This window comes from Lethenteron reissneri, chromosome 45, assembly GCF_015708825.2.
Source record: "Lethenteron reissneri isolate LAM-NWPU_2019-01 chromosome 45, ASM1570882v1, whole genome shotgun sequence".
Classification (NCBI taxonomy): domain Eukaryota; kingdom Metazoa; phylum Chordata; class Hyperoartia; order Petromyzontiformes; family Petromyzontidae; genus Lethenteron; species Lethenteron reissneri.
In genome coordinates this window covers 8906432-8926030 of record NC_083823.1, presented here as the reverse complement: position 1 = coordinate 8926030, position 19599 = coordinate 8906432, and the positions used below count along the sequence as shown (strand labels likewise).

General features: G+C 52.3%; 2 protein-coding genes and 1 non-coding gene across 4 annotated transcripts; 2 read left to right on the top strand and 1 right to left on the bottom strand.

Annotated features, from left to right (window-relative positions):
• Positions 1-4: 4 nt before the first annotated feature.
• Positions 5-9140, bottom strand: LOC133353826 (ubiquitin carboxyl-terminal hydrolase 36-like). 2 transcript variants are annotated; one of them, XM_061570248.1, is made up of 11 exons: positions 9075-9140; positions 5316-5389; positions 4927-5037; positions 4683-4785; positions 4403-4470; positions 3334-3404; positions 2896-2969; positions 2653-2755; positions 1901-2044; positions 1326-1426; positions 5-1030 (listed from the first exon to the last, which is right to left on the bottom strand). In XM_061570248.1, the coding sequence occupies exons 3-11, from the start codon at positions 5015-5017 to the stop codon at positions 913-915; spliced, it is 873 nt and encodes a 290-aa protein (XP_061426232.1). In that variant the 5' UTR covers positions 5018-5037; positions 5316-5389; positions 9075-9140; the 3' UTR covers positions 5-912. The 2 variants fall into 2 exon arrangements, with proteins under 2 accessions (XP_061426232.1, XP_061426231.1); XM_061570247.1 differs by lacking the exon at positions 9075-9140 and adding an exon at positions 6081-6255.
• A 651-nt stretch (positions 9141-9791) lies between these two features.
• Positions 9792-9982, top strand: LOC133354020 (U2 spliceosomal RNA). Its single transcript, XR_009756527.1, has one exon. It is a non-coding gene; the product is annotated as a U2 spliceosomal RNA (small nuclear RNA).
• A 4815-nt stretch (positions 9983-14797) lies between these two features.
• Positions 14798-19590, top strand: RNF7 (ring finger protein 7). The gene is made up of 3 exons (XM_061570544.1): positions 14798-15049; positions 16580-16627; positions 17585-19590. Exons 1-3 carry the CDS (start codon positions 14851-14853, stop codon positions 17701-17703), a joined length of 366 nt encoding a protein of 121 aa, XP_061426528.1. The 5' UTR covers positions 14798-14850; the 3' UTR covers positions 17704-19590.
• Positions 19591-19599: the final 9 nt, after the last annotated feature.

Below are 19599 nucleotides of genomic sequence, written 5' to 3'. Positions count from 1 at the left end.
ACGAGCGCACACACACACAGCACCACGCGCTTGCCACACGCTCGCAGAATTCACACGAGGCTGTGATCAGTGACTAACTATTTATTATCGGCGCGACTGCGAGCCACTCTCACCGAATCAGTCGGAATCGGCAAGGCAGGATTAAACTATCTCCCGATTTACCTAGTTTGTTAGGACTTTAAGCTGCTTTGGCTTTTAGGCTAAATCTCAACTCTCTCTCTCTTACTCACAGTTCAACGCTCCAGTGTGCCCGTCCTCACAGCACTTCGACTCGTCACACGGACGTTCCATTAGCTGGACTGAAGAGACGACCGCCCCGATGGCTAACTCGAGAAGCAAGACCCTCCCTGCCCCTTTCTATCGTCTTTTTATCCTTACCTACATCAAAGAGCCCGATCCGCCCGCCAATCAGAGCGCTCACCTGTACCCGAGCCCCACTTGGACCGTTGATTTCAGCGACGTCCGCATCTGAGTTTGCCGCTAAGTGCCCGACCAATTAGAGGAACGACCCCGTTTTCCCCGCCGTTCGTGGCTCCGCCCCCCCTCACTACCTGCCCACCGATCCGCGTGTGCGGGGTACGTTTCTATCCGCGGTGGCTGCGTCGCCTCGTCGTGATCGTGCATTTCCACGTTAATTCACGGCGCCACAGGGTAATTCAGCCCGGGGAAAGCCTTAGTCAATTCCCTAGTCAATGTTCCCCCTACGAGGGGGCTCCTGGGTGAAAACCTGTGGACCAGGTGGCTTCCCCGCGAGGCTCTACATGGGGGTCGGTGTGTGTGTGTTTGTGCGAGGGGTTGGTGAGGAGGAAGCCGTGTCGTCGCCGTCGCTTGGCGGTGGTGGAGTCGTAGGTGGGGCGCCCGCAGAGCGGCTTCGTGGCTACGGCATCACACATGGCCTTGTGATATCATCCATCAGTGATGACGGTTGATCGCCGGGGTCAGGGGTCGTCGCTGCCACCTCTTTTGATGCCATTTCCCATTGCCGTCGTTGATTTGACTGCACACGGGTATGGTCTTCATCTCTGGGCACCTGCACATAGCACATGGAACGACCGCTACGTGAGTTTCATTGGCCCAAAGGGCAACCTGGTGAACTTCCCGTGAGTTTAACAGAGATCGAGCCTTAAAAGCAAAGGTGGAAGGCAACATGCCCAACTTATGTAAAAATTTAAATGATAATGGCGTGGCTCTGACATTTCTTGCTCATGCCACTGCTGGCAGAAAATCCCCGAGGAGACAAACTCTGGATGGTATTTGGTCTACTCTTCCACATTGACCACACTTGTTGTGGGCATACCCACAAATACAACTCGTAGGTAACTCACCTGATGTAGAAGAGGATGTATGCCTGTTTCTCGATGACCACCCTGGTGTCAACCGGCCTCACCAAGTCGTCGTCCATCCGGAACCATCTCCCATCGCAGATCTGTATGCAAACAACATCGAAGATGAATTATGACGATTATCCAATTGCACCTGAACTCCCCATATATTTGTAAAATGGAACATCAGGAACAGAGGTGACCCTCTTATTCCACCTATTATTGTGTTGTCCCATAAGTTGAGTAATCGAACCGATAATCCATAAAATAATTTATTACATTTGAAAATTAAAATCCTGGTTGGGACTTCACTTGGTCCATCATCTATCCAGGGTCAATAAAGTAACTAGACATTTTTGGTGAAGTGATCAGTCGTTGTTCTATGCATACGCTCTCCCTCGGTCACAGGAAAGGGGAATTTTCACCACTGGCTCAGGCCTATAAATGGGAGATTAGCACCACCTCATGGCTCACAGGAGCAGGAATCGTTTTTTTTTTCACTGCATAGAATTATTTAAAGGCTCTACGCGTACGGATGATTGGCGTGTGTTTGTGTGATAATAAATGCAGTACATCACCTTGTTGTAACAGTAGTAATGTCCCTCTGTGCTGCATTTCCCAGAGTGCACAAGGACCGAGTATAACCTGTACGCTACAGGGTCTGCATCCTCCTGCTGCGACATGAATGGCCGCATGTCCAGGTGCTGTGGGTACGGGCAATCCTGCAGTGGTGAGGGAGGAAGCAGTGATGCAGAAACAGAGATGGTGTTAGGCGGGGAAGAGGAGAAGAATGATGCAGTTTCGAGTTTAGTTTTTTATTCTCATTTTTGTTCTGCTATTTTTTTTTACTTTACCAGATAATGCTGACTGAGCTATATAGCTCTTTTTCAGGAGCGATCTAGCCACAAATGATAACTCAATGAAGTGGCTTATCACGTGAATAGTTATAGCAGCCAAATACTCTAGCAGCAACCGAAGGACCCGGAGAAAAATCCACATGTCCACAGGGAGAACATGCAAACTCCAAATATACAGGCATTAGGATCAGGATCAAACCTACGACCTCCTGTATGCTAGGGGAGGTAGTTAACATTTCGCTACCATAACACCCAGTTTAGGTAGATTAACCAGGTGGGAGCTCGAGAGACCGTGAAAAGTCACATTTGCGCGAGTGATCGGGGTTACTACCTTGGCAAAAGAAATAACGCGAAATAAATCACAGAAATTACTCAAAAAGGAAGTAACTCAAAAACAAGCCATGAGAAAATGGAGCAAATGCAGCCACATTTTTGAAGAAATAAAAAAACCATCGATATTAACCAAACATTACCCGATTGATCTTGTTTCCAAACAGGTCACATCGCTTGATGGAGAGGGCCAAGACGTTCGGGAGATGGTGAAGGCTCATCCTTTTTGTGGCCTTCACCTTGCAACTGCACTTGCGCACCAAAAAGCATCAGCGTCAGTTTAAGGACCGAGATGCTCGTGTAAGCACACAGTGCAAAACTGTACAAATATGTTGGCGTTAAAAAGTAGACATACTCGCGTAACATTGATGTCGTGCCATACTCACCTTTGGCAAGTGTATTCATCTAGTGTCTCTGCCTTGGTGAAATCTGAAAAAGCAGCCAGTAGATCTGGGAAATTCTGTCAAAAAGAACGACGTGAAGGTAAATGAGTGCTTGATTGAACACTGGAAACAACTTTGTAGCCGTTAGAACAGTGAGTCCTTATGTTGTACTGGCTGTGGTGTGACATAAGAGGACAGTGTCCTTAGGTGACAGGAATTAAGGACATGCTCTCAATTTTCAGATTCATCCAATGTACAGCATTCCAGACGATCAGTAAACATAATGTGTTTGAGTGACAGTATTAGTGTAATGTACATGATCTGAAAAAGATCAAAAGTGTTGCTTAAGAATGAGAAAATAATTAATCCCAACTTTTAAATCCAAAACTCGTCACGAGTAAAGATACCATTTAAGTAAATCAAGACCTCCTCGTTTCTTACGTTGATGTGAAGACTGATGTCCAGGCAGTTTTCGAATCTGTCCGAGGTGCAGGAACACTGCGTGCACTCCACTGTGAAACACAAATAAACCCACGCGCACACATTCACACGTGCAATTAGAGGAGGTTAGCATTCTGATTAGAAGACTCGAATAAAATGAAGTTACATGTTCCCTAGTCAAACTCACAATCATTCCCCAGGCATCACCCACTCAGACACAACCACATGTGATATTGACTCACATTCTAAGTAATTTTCTGCTCAAATGGGCATTGAGATGGTGCTCATCTGCTCGTTATAAACCTGAGGCAGTGGTAGAATGTCCTCACTCCTCATTCATATGGCAAGGGTGGGTCTGTTAATAGGACAACCACTGTTGACTTCCCCACAATGTGGTACTCAATTTAGTGACCCCAGATTGATGATATGGCGAGCCAACCCCCAATCTGGATTGAAGCTTACAACCTTCCAATTGTGAGCTGCTGGCTCTCCCACTGGGCCACGTGGTAATTTCAAGTTAAATGCTGTCAAATAATTACGTGCATGCATGCAAGTTGATGTTAAGCTTTAATACATGTGTTTGTATCTTATCAAATGGGTTGTTGTGTCTGTGTGCTTGTGCATTTTTCTATTGTGTGGGGAGTGGAAATTTAGTGGTTAGCGCACTGCACTTCAAACCCGGCGAACTGAGTTCGATCCTTGCTCGTGGCCAAAATTATTTTTAAACATCAGAACCTTGGCTTCTCCCAGGTCGATTCAGCCTCAAATGAGTATCTGGTGCATTGTGTTACTTCAGCACTGGTGCTAGCCACCCGAAGGTGGCCGGGCATGGTGCTAGCCACACCACCTTGTCATGTGCCCTGTTGGCCTACATAGGTACTCGCTAATTGTAACTGCTCCAGCATTCTGTTAAGGCTTGAGGGAGATCTCTGTATTTGTGTTTTCTCATGTCCTGCTGTGTACGTGCGTAAGAGAGTGCAGAGTTGATCTGCACTGTGCAGCATGCGTCGTCACACTCGGTGCAATCGCTACTTGCAGCGATGATGTTGCACATGGAGCTGGCACCCACCTGTTGATCTCAGCTGCCCTGTGAAGATCTGGTGAACCACCGAGGTCTTCTCCACATGTTCTTCCGGCCTGCACGTGGAAATGAACAACATCACACATATGGTAACTTACAGATGCAATCATCTTTACCAAGTGTGCACATGGGAGAGTTACTCCTTTTTGTTTTAGCCACTATGTCACCTCGCAGCCAAACACTTATTTAAAGATGATTCTGCAAACTTTGTTGTCAATTTTTGATAACACAGGTTGGGAACCAGTGGCCTAGGACGTGCACTACTTACTTGTGGTGGTTGATTGGGCAGGAGAGGTGGAGAGCTTCTACGATGCAGCAGACAAACTCGTGCACGTCCTCCTGTTTGCCAAACTGCAGGTGTTTGGCGATCCCTGTGGGTAAATGGATGGAGGTCATAAGCGGGTTGGACACAAGGTTACGAGGAAAAAGTTTTACTAATGCCCCACTCTGCCACCCAATGAATAGGTTCTCAATTGAATGTGCACAATTGTGTTGTATAGGACGGAACTCACGTTTGAGGTTTTGGACGATTTCCAAGGGCTTGATGGCCTTGCCCTTGGAACTGAATGTTGCAATGGTGTGCCTCTCCAGTATGCACATCATACAACATCCATTCTCTGTACCTGTGAAGTGAGGCAGAGGTGGCACATGCTGTCAGTACAACGCCAATCACACAGCTCAGATGTAGGTGCAGCACACAGCCAGGAAATCTTCACAAAACACAATTATTTTCAGCTCTTTGGTATTTCAAAGTGTTTTGGGAACTCACATCTTCCTGAGTGGTGTCTGGAAATCAGGTAGTTTGCCAGTGGTGCGGTGTAAGTGAGGCACTGCAGGGTGGCATTAAGGAAACAGGTGTTCCCCAGTTCCCCATGTTGTCAAGGCCAGCACCCTCGCATACCTTCCACTGCCACGTGAGGCTCAAGTTTTCCCCCAATTCCGACGCAAGTCGTGGAGCTCCATTATGGTTCTTATCTGCGCACAAAGCACATACGGACTTTTCTGTTAACACTCGAGGCACTCCGGAGACTGACTCGAAAGTTGTGTGATAAAGCCATAATTAGTGATATCATTGTTTTAGCGGTGCTTTTAATTAACCGTTTCACAACCTTTCACAACCATGTATTTTTCAATCTGCAGTGAGCTGTTTTTTGACTTCATTTTCTGTAAACGTGGTCAAGGTAATAATATTCAACAGATAGGGCAAGAACCTGGCCCTTGTCCGATATTTTCATTTTTCATATGTTGCCACTAAATTAAGGATTATGGAAGGGCGGCGTTGTATCCCATAATTCAAGTTGATTTTCATCCATAAATGGATCCTCATGCCTTCGTGTCACTTTTGCCTACCCAACCCGATGAAACATAAGTATATAACAACGTACATTGTGCAAAAATCTGACAAACTTTTATCTGAAACTCATCCCTACTACAGAGTAAGCCTATGAGATTGCTGTTTCACTACAATGACGTGTTTTTGTTCACGGTTTCTGAATACAGTGCCAAAAGGCCGAAATGACAATTACCCAGCAGTGAAGTTATAATATCTAAGAGTTAACACCTTTTTTGGGATAAAGTAATGTTAAAAGAACTTGGAAAAATAGACCATGAGAGTGAATTCAAAAGTCAAGCTAGTGGTCACAGAGTCACTTTGGTACAAGCTTACCTTCCACAGCAATCTCATCTGGCACAGGACGGGCAGCTAGCTTCTGGGAGGTAGGCCTGACGATGGCAGGCGCTGTGGATGGAAAGGCACCCTTCTGTCTAAGATCCTGCGTGCCCCCAAGAGTGGAATGCTGGCCGCCCCTCCGTCTGGCAGCTTGGCCACCCCAGCGTCTTCGTCTGCTCACTTGACCGGCTGCCTGGCCGAACCCGCGATTTTCTGCCTGGCCTTCCCTGTGACCAGCAGCCTGACCACTCCCGCATCCTGGACTGTCCCGGTCGCTTGTAGTTTGGCAACCCTTGCATTCGGCAGCCTTGTTGCTGGCAGCACGAACATCTTGGTGGCTTGCCACTGGGCTCGCTTTATCCCCTTCAGCTGGGCTCGGCTCCCGATCTACCACTGTGCTTGGCCCATGGTCTGCCTCCCGGTTTGAACCGCTGTCCGCTATTGGGTTGGGCCCATGGCTACCCATCTGACTTGCCTCTTGGCTAGGCACCGGGCTCGTCTCATTGCTATGTACTGCGCTCCTCTCACAGCTAGCCATGGGACTCGGCTCACTGCTAGCCTCAGGGATAGCCACCAGGCTCGCCGCACAGCTTGTGACAAGGCTCATCTCACGGCTAGCCACGAAGCTCATCTCACAGTTCCATACTGGGTCCACCTTGCAGCTTGCCTCTGGGCCCATCTCATGATTATCTACCTGGCTTGCCTCATGAGTTGCCACCTTGGTCTTCTCATGGCTAGTCACCTGGCTCATCTCACGGTTATCCACTCGGTCCAACTCGCGGCTTGCCTCCGGGCCCATCTCATGGTTAGCCACCGAGCTAATCTTACAGATTTCTACCGTGCTCGCCTCAAGACTTGCCATCTCTGTCCATTCTTGGCTAGCCACCAGGCTCATCTCACGGTTATCCACTGCATCCACATCGCGGCTTGCCTCTGGGCCCATCTCATGGTTAGCCTCCGATTTTGCCTCAAGACTTGCCACCTCGGTCTCCTCATGGCTTGCCACTGGGCTCGTCTCATGACTTTTCACAGAGCTCGGAACACAGCGGCCTGGCTCATAAACCTCATCATCTGAAACACTGCGTAAGCAACAGAAGATGTTCTTGAGATGCTTAATGAAGCCCTTTTTCCTGGCCTTCGACATTGTGGCGATGTGGTTGTAAAGGATAAAAAAGCGTCCAAAAATGTGTCCTTCTCAAGAGGATGATGACTGACTTTGATTTGTTGAAAAACTTGCAAACAGAAAACCCATATAGCAAGGACAGAACACGTCTGACCCTCAGGGTGCCAGATTAGCAACTGAGTTTGTGTGGGGGATGTGACATCACAGTGATGTAACAGTGCACTGGAGTCACGTGGTGTCCCATGTGTTCGTGATGATGTAATGGTGACGTCACAGTGATGTAACAGTGGACTGAGGTCACATGATTCCACCTGCCTGTGCAACAAGGACCCTCAATCAATGTTGATGTATCTGTAACTGAACGAATGTTAATGATTAATGGTTTTTAAAATTAATTTATCTCAAGCTAACTTTGTTTCAGTTTATTTTGATTTATGAGTGTGTCCTTTTCCATTCATTGTCTCACGATGTTGTATTACATTGAGATGATTGTTGTACTTTATGCTCTTGCATGTCATTTTGGTGACTCAAGTCACTCTTGCAAATGACACCATCCTTGTCCCTAAGCAAAATAAAATTTAAAGTCTTCAAATCGGTTCACTTAATGTGATAATCCCCGCAGCACTGGTGTAATAACGTCGTCTACATTTGACTACCCAGCCACTGCCTCTCCTCTCCAGGCTTAACTGAACTCCAACTACCATTTGACCCCTTGTGTCTATTATATCTCATTACTCAGTTTAAGTGCCCCAGCCGACAGCCACGAGCCGTAGGGGCGGGGCTCTGTCCACTCAGTGGCGCTGTTAACGTTCACACATTCAGCATCATGAGTCGGGAGTCTCATTTCTGCAGTTCTCCGTTGTGGTGCCACCTCCCTATATCATGTAGCCTCTCAATATCTTCATTCACGAGGATTGTGTTTCACTGCACAAAAACTATACCGGCGGCCTTTTTACAAGATTTGACGGGAACGGCCATTTTGGTAAGGGTAATGCAAGGAGCCCGCTGAACCCAAAAAGCCCCAGTAACGAGGCACGAATAGCCATATTCGTAAGGGAAAACAAGACCCCTGATAATTAATAGGCACGGGCATCTTGGATAGGGCAGTTCAACCGGCCGCAGCACCAAGGGAACTAGTTAGGCCATCTTGGTAAAGGAACGCGAGACCGAGTGGATTGGCGGGAATCGCCATCTTGGCAAAGGAACGCGAGACCGAGGAGTGTATTGGCGGGAATCGCCATCTTGGTAAAGGAACGCGAGCCCGAGGAGTGTATTGGCGGGAATCGCCATTTTGGCAAAGGAACGCGAGACCGAGGAGTGGATTGGCGGGAATCGCCATCTTGGCAAAGGAACGCGAGACCGAGTGGATTGGCGGGAATCGCCATCTTGGCAAAGGAACGCGAGACCGAGGAGCGGATTGGCGGGAATCGCCATCTTGAGTGATGGGACGGTTTCCGTACCTGACAACACCGGTCATGGGCCTCCCCTAGGTCGACTCAGCCTCAAATGAGCACCTGTGTGGTGTAAAAACACCACCACTGGGGAGACAAAGGCGGTCGGGCGCGGTGCTAGCCACCCACCTCCTCGTATACCGTGCCGGTTTTTATAGGTGATACTAACAGCACTTGCCCCAACAGCCTGTTAAGACTATACGGGGGATCTTTGTCTCTGTGTTGTAGAGAGCGGTGGCACAGTGGTTACCGCAATTCGCTAACAACCCGGCAACCAGAGGCATATTCCACACGGCCAACATCGGCGACGAGTATTTAAACCGGTCCTCGGTCTCCCCTAGGTCGACTCGGCCTTAAGGCTACACGTGGTGTGTACAGTACTTGTCTTTGTGGACCAATCAGCTGACTCCCACCCACCTCACATCCATCCCCACGCGCTGCCTTTAAACGCCGCGTGTCTACGGGTGTCCCTCCTCGTCTTCACGTCCCCGTGTCCCTCCAACCCCCTCGTCCTCCCAGCAGCCTCCACCCCTCCACCATCATCATCATGAACAGCAGCAGCAGTAGAAGCAGCAGCTGCAAGAAGCACCCACGCGTCTGATGTTGAGGGTCAAAGTTGGATCAATCGATCCATGGATCGAGTAATAATGTGACACTTCCCCTTCGTTTGATTGGCTAAAAGCGGCAAGATCGGCGATACCACGAGCGTCTGCGCAGGATGATAATAATTTGCTATAATTTTAGATTTTCTGAATAAAAATCAGCTATCCGAATTGTAATATATAATGTAAAGCGGTATACAATGTCTGCACAGCACTATTTAGATTGTGTTACATCTAAAATATCCGTTTTGTATTTTATCACGGTACGACCCATAGCGTAGATTAGTTTATGACGTCTCCCCATAAGTCATTGCGCGGGATTCTGACATTGTGCTATTCTTATACATTTTCGATTTTAAAAAACGCTTTTCATCGAAAAAGATTAATATGAAGCTCTTTAGAATGTTCCGATGTTCCGTGTTTTGGCTGTGTTTCATATGAAATAACAGTTTTGTGATAATCATGGTTTCAACCCATAGCGTAGAGGGAAGATGTGTGGATATGTGTACCCCACCACCGACAGCTTATAGTTATCGCTTCTCGGCCTTTTGGCTAAGATCAAGTGTAGTATCTGTTCTTATCAGTTTAATATCTGATACGTACCACATTGTGGTACCTTATATTAAATTGATTTTTGGGACAGGGAGATGGAATAGGGGCTTGCTCCGTCCACTCCGCGTATCAACCCGGTATTGCAGTACCTCCGGGAATGGTGCACCTCCCCGCTTGGGGAGGGAAACTGTTAATATAATGAAAGCTCTTTCTTATGTTGTCGAGTACGATTCTAATTGTGTTCCATCCATTACGAGTGTTGTGCTAAATTGTCATCGCCCTGCTTGGGGTATATACCCGAACCTGAATGCAGTCACGAAAGCTTCAAATCAAGATTGATACCCGAACCTGTCTACACATTATGCAATAAACACGTTTACATCATGGGACGTTCTTTGCCAGTACTGTACCATAATAATCTGGGAATAGGGTTTTCCCCTGTTATCTGGCAACAAAACAGATGTTAAATAAAATCTTGCCTTAAAGCTTGTATAACTGCATGAATTCATATTCTGTCGGTAAAGCCACGTAGATAAAAAAATATTCAAAAGATCACGATGTTTCGATCGCAACACAAGCAATCGTTATCAGGTGAACATTTTTAGTGGGAGAGCTACTGAGGAATTCACCCCGAGCTTTCGTTACTCTGATAGTGCATTGTTTTTGTGCTGTACGCCTTTTGGCGTCCAGAGGACCAATCAGGATCAAAGGCAATGCATATGCTATCAGTGTGTTTTTGTTTGCATTTTGACCACAAGTATTGTGGTTAATGCAGTAACATGATTCCTCGTAAAAGGTTTCAGTTTGGTGTTTGAACAACTTCACACCTGTTTTGTTGCCAGATTAAAGGGGGGAAACCTATTCTCACAATAAACACGTTTTTTTTACGTGTCCAAAATGCCCCATCATTAGCACAGTGAAGCGTTTCAGTCACTTTTTTTTCTTTCGACCGATGCAAAAGTTTACACGGCACGTGCCTCTTGCTCCCCCTGCTGGCCCCCTTTGCTAACCTCGACAGCCCCCGTTAACCCCCGTCTACTCCTCATGCTTCACCCCCTGCTCCCCCCACCATAGCTCCCGACACGCTCTTTCCTCCCACCCACGAATTTTTGTCTCGATGCTGCCCACCTACACCCACCCACCCTACACCCACCCACCCTACACCCACCCTACACCCACCCCTACACCCACCCATCCTACACCCACCCTAGACCCACCCGACACCCACCCTACACCCACCCACCCTACACCCACCCTACACCCACCCACCCTTCACCCACCCTACACCCACCCACCTTACACCCACCCATCCTACACCCACCCTAGACCCACCCGACACCCACCCTACACCCTCCCTTCACCCACCCACCCTACACCCACCCGACACCCACCCTACACCCAACCACCCGACACCCACCCGACACCCACCCTACACCTGTGGGGGCCGTCGGCCCCCGGGGTCCCTCCCGCCTGCATCCCCTATTCGTTTACGTTACCCCACCTCCCTATTACCCGCTACGGTTTCGCCGGCATTCGAACGCGACGCCCCTACGGTTACAGCCTCGCGCCGCGCTCCCACGCTGCGAGCATACGTGCGCACATCATCGTCGATCAAACGCCGTGCTCGCAGTATAGCCCTGTGCGGCACGTTCCCAATGCGCATCCGTATTATACACGTAGTGAACGTGCGCGCACACACGCATACAGCTCCACACGCGATACCCACTCTTGCGCCGCTCTGCGCAGCGCTCGCCGCCTGCTGGCCGCTCACGTTATGAGCGCGCACCTGGGGGACGCCGATTACGCACGCACGCCCACACACACGCCGCTCCGCGCACTCCAACTCAACTCACGTTATACTCGCGCACCTGTATCACACACGGAGTGAACACACGCGACACCCACTCTCGCACCGCTCTGCGCAGCGCTCCCCCGAGGCGAGCCGCAGCACCACAGAATCACTGCGTACCCACGCGCAACCCGCGCGCTCAGCTCCGCGCAGCGCTCACTCACGTGGCGAACCACTGTGCACACAGCGCACCCACACGCTCACACTGCACGACAAGATCACGCGAGACCACGCTTCGCTATTAATGATTTATTATATGCCACCTGCGAATTGATGTGGAATCAGTGAGTCGACGAGGCTGGCCTATTCCACTAAACCTGTACCTATTCCCTATTTATCGGCTTACGATACCCTACTTCACCTCCCCACTCACTGTTTGGTGCCCGCGGAGGTTCGCTGCTCTCTGCGCTAACAGCGTACCTCGATGCGTCGCACGGACGTCCGGGTCGCTGGCTGGAACTCCTGCTGGTCCGCTGGCCTGGAGAGAAGGGGCGATTTCCCCTCTCCGCTCCTCTATTTATCCTCCCTACCTCAAAGGGGATGCTGCGCTGAACAATGGGCTCGTGCACCCCAAGCCCGCGCACGGCGGTTCCCGGGCGCTGTTGATATGCTAATCAGTGCGCGACGTTGGCGGCGTACATCCTAATTACTCCCTTACCCTTCCTAACAATGGGGCTTGCGCGCTCAAGCGCAATTATCCCAACCCTCCATGACTATGCGCAACAGCCCCTGTGACCCCGCTATTCATGCTGTCTCGTGCCTCCCCTGCTTGCCCCGTCGACTCGTGGGGGTGTGTGTGGGGGGAAATGCGCCTCAACCGCGGTGGCCGAATGCCCCACGCCGCGACCACACCATATTAAGGCTGGCAGCAGCACCGCGGTACCACGTAGCACGGGGGAGGTCATCCAATTCCCTGATCGCCGGAAACCGTGAGAATTAATCCCGATAAGGGTCTCTCGGATAAAAACCGGTCGATCAGGTAACCTTCCCTTCCAGCTCTATGGGGGGGGGGGGGGGGATGCGTGCGGGTGTGTGCTTATGTGGGGCGGGTGATGGGGGGCAGTGCGGTGGGGGAAGCCGGGCGGCTCCCTGGCTCGGCAGAGCGGCCCCGTCGCTGTGGCACCACACACCCACTCACCCGACACCCATCCTACACCCACCCTACACACACCCACCCTACACCCACCCTTCACCCACCCTACACCCACCTACACCCACCCACCCTACACCCACCCACCCTACGCTGTCTGCTGTCCTATTCTACTCTCTCAACACATTCGCAAATAACACTGAGAACGGTATAATAGGGGACGTTTGGGGCATAACAGCGCTTTTGCACAGCTGATAGATTGTCCAGCTTTGAACAAGTTCGACCGCATCGGTTCATGCAACACTGAATCTGCTGGTCAGAGAATGAATATCGAAACCAAACCAGAGTTTGCGCATATTGAATCAATGATGCATATTGAACTTCTTTCGCACCGTGCGTAGACAACAAACTAAACACAAAGAGCAGTGCTAAAGACACGAGTTTTCAATCTACATTGAGATTGAAATTATGCACTTGCAGAAGACTGTTGCTGATGGGCTGTGCAATACTTTTAGTTGTTGTAATGTGGAAGGACACTCATGGGAAGGGGCATGGTGTCTGCTTAATGTTGTTGTTGTTCCACCATTGGAACCTCCTTTGCCAGTAGCAAAATATGATAATTTATTTTTTACCCTTTTATCTGGCAACAAAACTGACACCTTATTTTTACGAGGAGTCATGTTTGCATTGACCACAATACCTGCCTTTTGGCGTCATCTGGTCCAACACCATGTGAGACTAGGCTCTAAGAAAAGCTGTCACGGGTGTGGACCAATCAATTTCAAGGACAGTGCATACATTATCAGAGTTGTGTTTTTTGTTTGCATTCCAACCGCAGGTATTGTGGTCAATGCAAACATGACTCCTTGTAAAAAAAAGTGTCAGGTTTGTTGCCAGATAAAAGGGTAAAAAACCAATTATCGTTGTTGTTGTTGTTGCTATGAGTTGGCAGCACGAGCACCGGAAAAAACAACTCAAAACGTTCAACAGAATCTGTATTGATAGCGGAGGAATCCGACGAGCTCTAAAGCTCTACTCCACAGATGTCAAGTAAAGGCGGGCCAGAACGTTAGAACAATACAAAAACACGCTAGGCGGCCACAGTGGTGTGCCCTTAACAGGAAACAATTACAACGACCGACGTTTCAGGCAATGCTCCTTATAGCGCATAGAGAGGCCAGAGAGCTCGCGTGGATGAGATGTAACACGCGCGACCAATGACGGGGCACTGTGATGCATCACAACAGATGGAGGGGTGAGATCGCGCCAGTAAAGCGTGTGTCGTAGGCCCTCCTCCACCCGACACAGCCCCCCCAACTTTGGTTGAGTCGGAGCGGAATGATGAGGAGAGGCATCGCGCAGTTCACGAGCGGGAGGAGAATCAAGGCGCAGTCACTTGAAGATGTTTTCTTGTTCACGTTTTAGTTTGTTGCGGTTGCACCCGAGTCAAGAGCCGAATGGCTCACACGGCTATCTCCATAGATATAAAAGGCAACATTGTGATTGTGTGTGTCTGTTCAAAATGTTTAGCGTACTTCCCGACATGCAACAAACTGTAAATTTGCCATGTGGGTACTTTTCAGACTGTATACCATGCAAACATTATTTTAAAAAAAATTGGGGGGGGGGGGGGGGGAGGAGCTCAATAATGCATTTATTTTTTGCAATCTGAATTGTGACGTCACATCTGTCACGTGACCCGCGCACGTGGAAGCGTGACGCGTTGTAGTGTAGTAGGTAGCGCCGCGCCACGAACCCGGCGACCCGAGTTCGATTCCCGCTCACGGCCACCACCGGTGACGATTTGAACCGGTCCTGGGCCTCCCCTAGGTCGACTTAGCCTCAAACGAGTAACTGGTGTGGCTGTGTGAACATCGCCAACTGGGGAGACAAAGGCGGCCGGGTGTGGTGAATAAATGGAACTGAAACACTCCGGGAGTGGAGTGGTGGTGGTGGTGGGCGGGGAGCGAGAAGACACCGCCAACTACACAAACAAATCACGGACATTCTCCGCTGCCCTCCTCTCTACTGCCCCCTTGCTGCCCCGCGGCGTCTGTGCCGGCAGCAGCAGCGGCAACAGCAGCGGCAGCCAGCCGAGGCATGGCGGACGCGGAGGGTGACGAGGCCGAGGCGGCGGCGCCGCCGCCCGTGAGGGACCCGGGCCCCGTCGCGGGCCCCGTGGGCTCGCAGCGGGCCGGGCCCGAGCGAATGTTCTCCCTCAAGAAGTGGAACGCGGTGGCCATGTGGAGCTGGGACGTGGAGTGCGACACTTGCGCCATCTGCCGCGTCCAGGTCATGGGTGAGGAGCCTCTCGTGGGCCGCGCTCGCTCGCTGCTGCTGCTGCTACACCGCCTCCCCCCCCATCATCTCCTCCTCCTCCACCGTTCGCAGCTCTCTCCCCTTCGACTCGAACCCAGCCGCCGCCGCCGCTGCCGAACCTCTCCTCGCACCTCTTCTCCTCGCTCCTCTCGCGCTCCATTCCCTTCGGCACCACCCCCCGCGCGCCGAGCCCCCAGCGCGGATCCCCGTTCCTGGCGGCCCCCCCGGGTCGCCAGGAACAGATCGTCGCCTCCCCACACCCCCCCCCACCACACCCAGCTCGCCGTTCACTCCTCATCATCACCCCCATCTCCCCCCCCCCCTGGTCCCGATCTCCCCCCTGCCCCCCCCCCCTGACCCCCTCCCCTGGCCCCGATCTCCCCCCTGCCCCCCCCTGACCCCCTCCCCTGGCCCCGATCTCCCCCCTGACCCCCCCCCTGACCCCCTCCCCTGGTCCCGATCTCTCCCCCCCCCCTGACCCCCTCCCCTGGTCCCGATCTCTCCCCCCCCCCTGACCCCCTCCCCTAGCCCAGATCTCCCCCCTGCCCCCCCCCGACCCCCTCCCCTGGCCCCGATCTCCCCCCTGCCCCCCCCTGACCCCCTCCCCTGGCCCCGATCTCCCCCCTGACCCCCCCCCCCTGACCCCCTCCCCTGGTCCCGATCTCTCCCCCCCCCCTGACCCCCTCCCCTGGTCCCGATCTCTCCCCCCCCCCTGACCCCCTCCCCTAGCCCAGATCTCCCCCCTGCCCCCCCCGACCCCCTCCCCTGGCCCTGATCTCCCCCCCCCCCTCTCTCTGAGCCCCTGGGGGTGGGGGGGGTCCCGGGGGGTCCCCTTCATCAGCCGGCTTCTCCCCGGGCCTCTCGCGGAACTTTAATCGAGAAGCGTCACCGGCCTCGGCTGGGAGACGCCAGCGAGGAGCGGTGGGACGCGGTGACGTGCAGGGCGCTTCAACACAATGTTGTGTGCTGCCTCTAGGTTCTGGAGAGGAGCGGTGGGACGCGGTGACGTGCAGGGCGCTTCAACACAATGTCGTGTGCTGCCTCTAGGCTCTGGAGAGGAGCGGTGGGACGTGGTGACGTGCAGGGCGCTTCAACACAATGTTGTGTGCTGCCTCTAGGTTCTGGAGAGGAGCGGTGGGACGCGGTGACGTGCAGGGCGCTTCAACACAATGTCGTGTGCTGCCTCTAGGCTCTGGAGAGGAGCGGTGGGACGCGGTGACGTGCAGGGCGCTTCAACACAATGTTGTGTGCTGCCTCTAGGTTCTGGAGACCACCTGGAGAAGATTCCAGGCACGCTTTGACAATGGTGGCGAACAAGTGGAGAGAGACTCTTTGACTTCTTGAAACTATTAACATCACATTTGTTATCATGTTCGAGTGTATTATCCGTTATTCTTTTCACAAAAACGATAATCCCATGTAAGTGTTAGCATTCTCCTTGCTGTCTCCCCGAATGCTCCGACCACAGACGGCATTGACCCCGAGGTTTGTCCCCCCCCTTCTTCCACAGACGCGTGCTTGCGGTGCCAAGCGGAGAGCAAGCAGGAGGACTGTGTGGGTAAGAGCCGAACACCGTCGCCGCCACCCTGGGGCTAGCCGCATCGACACAATCTGGTGGGGTGACGGGGGCCGGGGGACCGATGGCCCAGTGGGGTCTGGCCACGCTCCGCGTCAACACAATCTGGTGGGGGGCCGGGGGACCGATGGCCCCGCGGGGTCTGGCCATGCTCCGTGTCGTTCCCCGCACCCATCGGGCACAGCGGGAGAATTTTTTGTTTTTCATTTTTTTTTCGGACCCGGCAAAACAGATGTCGCTAATTTTAGCTCGTCCGAGTCGCTGTTCCTTGGCCCGTTGTACCGGGGAACCTCTCTGGCGCGGGTTCGACTTGTCCCTCGTGGCTCGTCACGGTTACCGGACGACGCGACGAGATTGTGCGACGCGCGGCGCGTTTCAGATTCGCTTCTGCGGCCGTCTGGAACGCTCCTCCTGCCGATATTATGAAGCCACCGGAGCTATGCACTTTTAAATGATTCTAGATTGATAACTGGTTTCTTCAGGACGGCTTTTTGTGTCTTAGTTTGTTTTCCATTCCCCCGCACCTCCGATTAGCGCGGTTGGCTACGTACGGTGCGGAAGAAGGTCGACATACATGCATGTGTCACCCATAATAGGGGGTTTTTTGTTTGTTAGATCGCGTAAAGATATAAATGTGTCGTCAAACCTGACACAGCCAATTAGTAAGGTTTGTCACATAAACAGAACATGCCAATTCGTTACTAGTACAGCAGCACCGGTGTGTTGGAGAGCAAAGCCACAACATTTACAATCTGAGTACGACGTTTCGTACATGCAGTTGCTGACCACATGTCGGCGAGGAGTGTGCCAAGGCTACGCCCCCACACCCACCGTGCATTGCGGCCTCTTAAGCGTGACGTGTGTGCAGGACACAACGCGAGCCCGGGGTGCACGCTCACTCTGCCCTCTCCTCTCTCCTCCTCTCTCCCTCCCGTGCAGTGGTGTGGGGCGAGTGCAACCACTCGTTCCACAACTGCTGCATGTCGCTCTGGGTCAAGCAGAACAACCGCTGCCCGCTGTGCCAGCAAGACTGGGTGGTGCAGAGAATAGGCAAATGATGCCCGCGGGCATCGTCGCCACGCGTGGACGCGAGGACGAGCAGGAGGAGGAGCCGCCCCCACCCCGACACGGAGATTGCGCGCCGTGCTCGTGGGTAGGGCTCCAAGGCGTTGGGGGGGGGGGGGGAAATCTCTCAGGCCATCGCGGAGTTGAAGAATAAACCGGAAGGAGCGATCGGCGGTGGCGCGCGAGCCGTGGCGCGTGGGTACGTTTGGGAGTGTGGGTTGTGAATTTTACGGGCAGCCGTCTGCATGCTCCACGTGTTGGCACGCCGCTTGCTGCATACGGGTGGGGGGGGGGGTCAAGGAGTGTGCGCGCCGGCTCCCCTCGCTGCGCTTACTCGGCCCCGTGGATTTGTCTCGTTAGAGCGCGTGCAGTGGCTTCGCAGGGCCGTGCGCGGGATGTCTCTCCGTAGAACCACTGCTCGCTGTCGGTGAATTTGTCAGCGCTGGTGTGGGGGGCTGTCTTAGGGAGTAAAGCGTAATGGCATGCTGCGCACTGGCACGACTCGTAGATTAACATCGATTCTCACTCCAGCGATGCGTGCAACGGCATTACGTGCGTGCCAATCGATTACTTACGATTTACGCAATTTATAGGAAAATGTTGCATTTAGGCTGTGGTAGTGAAACTTGTTTTTTTTTTTTTACAAATGTGACAAAAATAGAATGAGACACGGCACAAAAGAGACAAAAGAGACGAGGTTATTTTTATTGCGATCCCAAATTGTAAGCATTGAACCGCACGCACGCCCGCTGTTCACCCGGTTTCCTGGGCGGCTGCCGACGCCTCCACCACTCGGCAAGGTGTCGTGCGCGCTGTTGGGCCGCTCTCCAGATTCCTTCGCCGGTTCAGTGCTTTGCGGCAACAGCGCTCACCTCAACAGACCCCGTCAATACAAGTTATTCTCGACTCTCTGCGGCCTTCCCTTTGCCCGCACGCAGTCCTGTACCTTGGGTGGTGGGCACTTACAAACGAGGCCGAGCCATTCTCGGCGGTCTCCTTACGGGACCCTGTCTTAATCTCTCGCCTAAATTACTAAACATGTAAAAAATAAAACCGTCGGCGTAATCGGATTGGCGCGCTAAAACAAAGCTCCTCTCACCGTCGTTTGTTTCCACGTCACCCCCCCCCAACCCCCCCCCCCCCCCACCCCGGGCTTAACGAGCATGGTGGAACAGAACCGTTGCAATTTCTACGTCCTCGAATGTGCCACAAGCCATTCCCCTGCATGAGAGTGGTTACGTGATGTGTGCAAACAGCATACGCCTTGAGTGCGTCTGTGCATGTCTAGTTTTGTTTTCTGGGAGGTCGGTGGCCGAACAGAATCGCGATTGTCATGGCCAATTGATTGCTGCCAATCCCACGGTTTTGTGCACAGTATTAGAGCGTGCGATGTGTGTGAGCTTGTCGAGAAGCAATCTTGTAAAAAAAGAGGCTGTTACTACTGTGTAGGTTTCGCGGTTGTCCTGCGTATCTCTCCGAAGCGTCACCCTGTTGTACCGTGTGTCGATCGGCGCGACGGCCCGACGTTTCGCTGCACGTGCCGGGAGTTTCTTCGGCCCCTGACGCAATTCCCCGCACCTTGAGCAAAACGTCGGACATCGTGCCGGACAGCACGCGGTGACACTCGACAACGCCATCGGAGAGGTTAAACGGGCTGCCGTTTGCGCACGTTGGGACGCTTGTTGAGGGTTTGCGTTTTTGTGACGAGCTGATGCGTTGTAATGCCGTCTGGGTGTTTGGGGCTGGCTATGAGAGGGGGCCGCCGTGAGGGAGCGCGATACAAGGGTGGATGCTCTTGGTCCGGGATGGAGCGTTTGTAAAGCTGCGTGTCACCGTGTGTGCAGATTATTTGCGTCGACGAAAATAAACGTTTAAGATGAGCTTCTGCC

Coding starts and splice junctions, on each gene's coding strand:
- LOC133353826 (XM_061570248.1), bottom strand. CDS start 5,017: ATGATGTGCATACTGGAGAGGCACACCATTGCAACATTCAGTTCCAAG. Junction 1,427..1,900: donor ATTACTACTGTTACAACAAG/GTGATGTACTGC, acceptor GTTTGCATACAG/ATCTGCGATGGGAGATGGTT. Junction 1,031..1,325: donor TACATCCTCTTCTACATCAG/GTGAGTTACCTA, acceptor TGCTATGTGCAG/GTGCCCAGAGATGAAGACCA.
- RNF7 (XM_061570544.1), top strand. CDS start 14,851: ATGGCGGACGCGGAGGGTGACGAGGCCGAGGCGGCGGCGCCGCCGCCC. Junction 15,050..16,579: donor CTGCCGCGTCCAGGTCATGG/GTGAGGAGCCTC, acceptor CTTCTTCCACAG/ACGCGTGCTTGCGGTGCCAA. Junction 16,628..17,584: donor CAAGCAGGAGGACTGTGTGG/GTAAGAGCCGAA, acceptor CCTCCCGTGCAG/TGGTGTGGGGCGAGTGCAAC.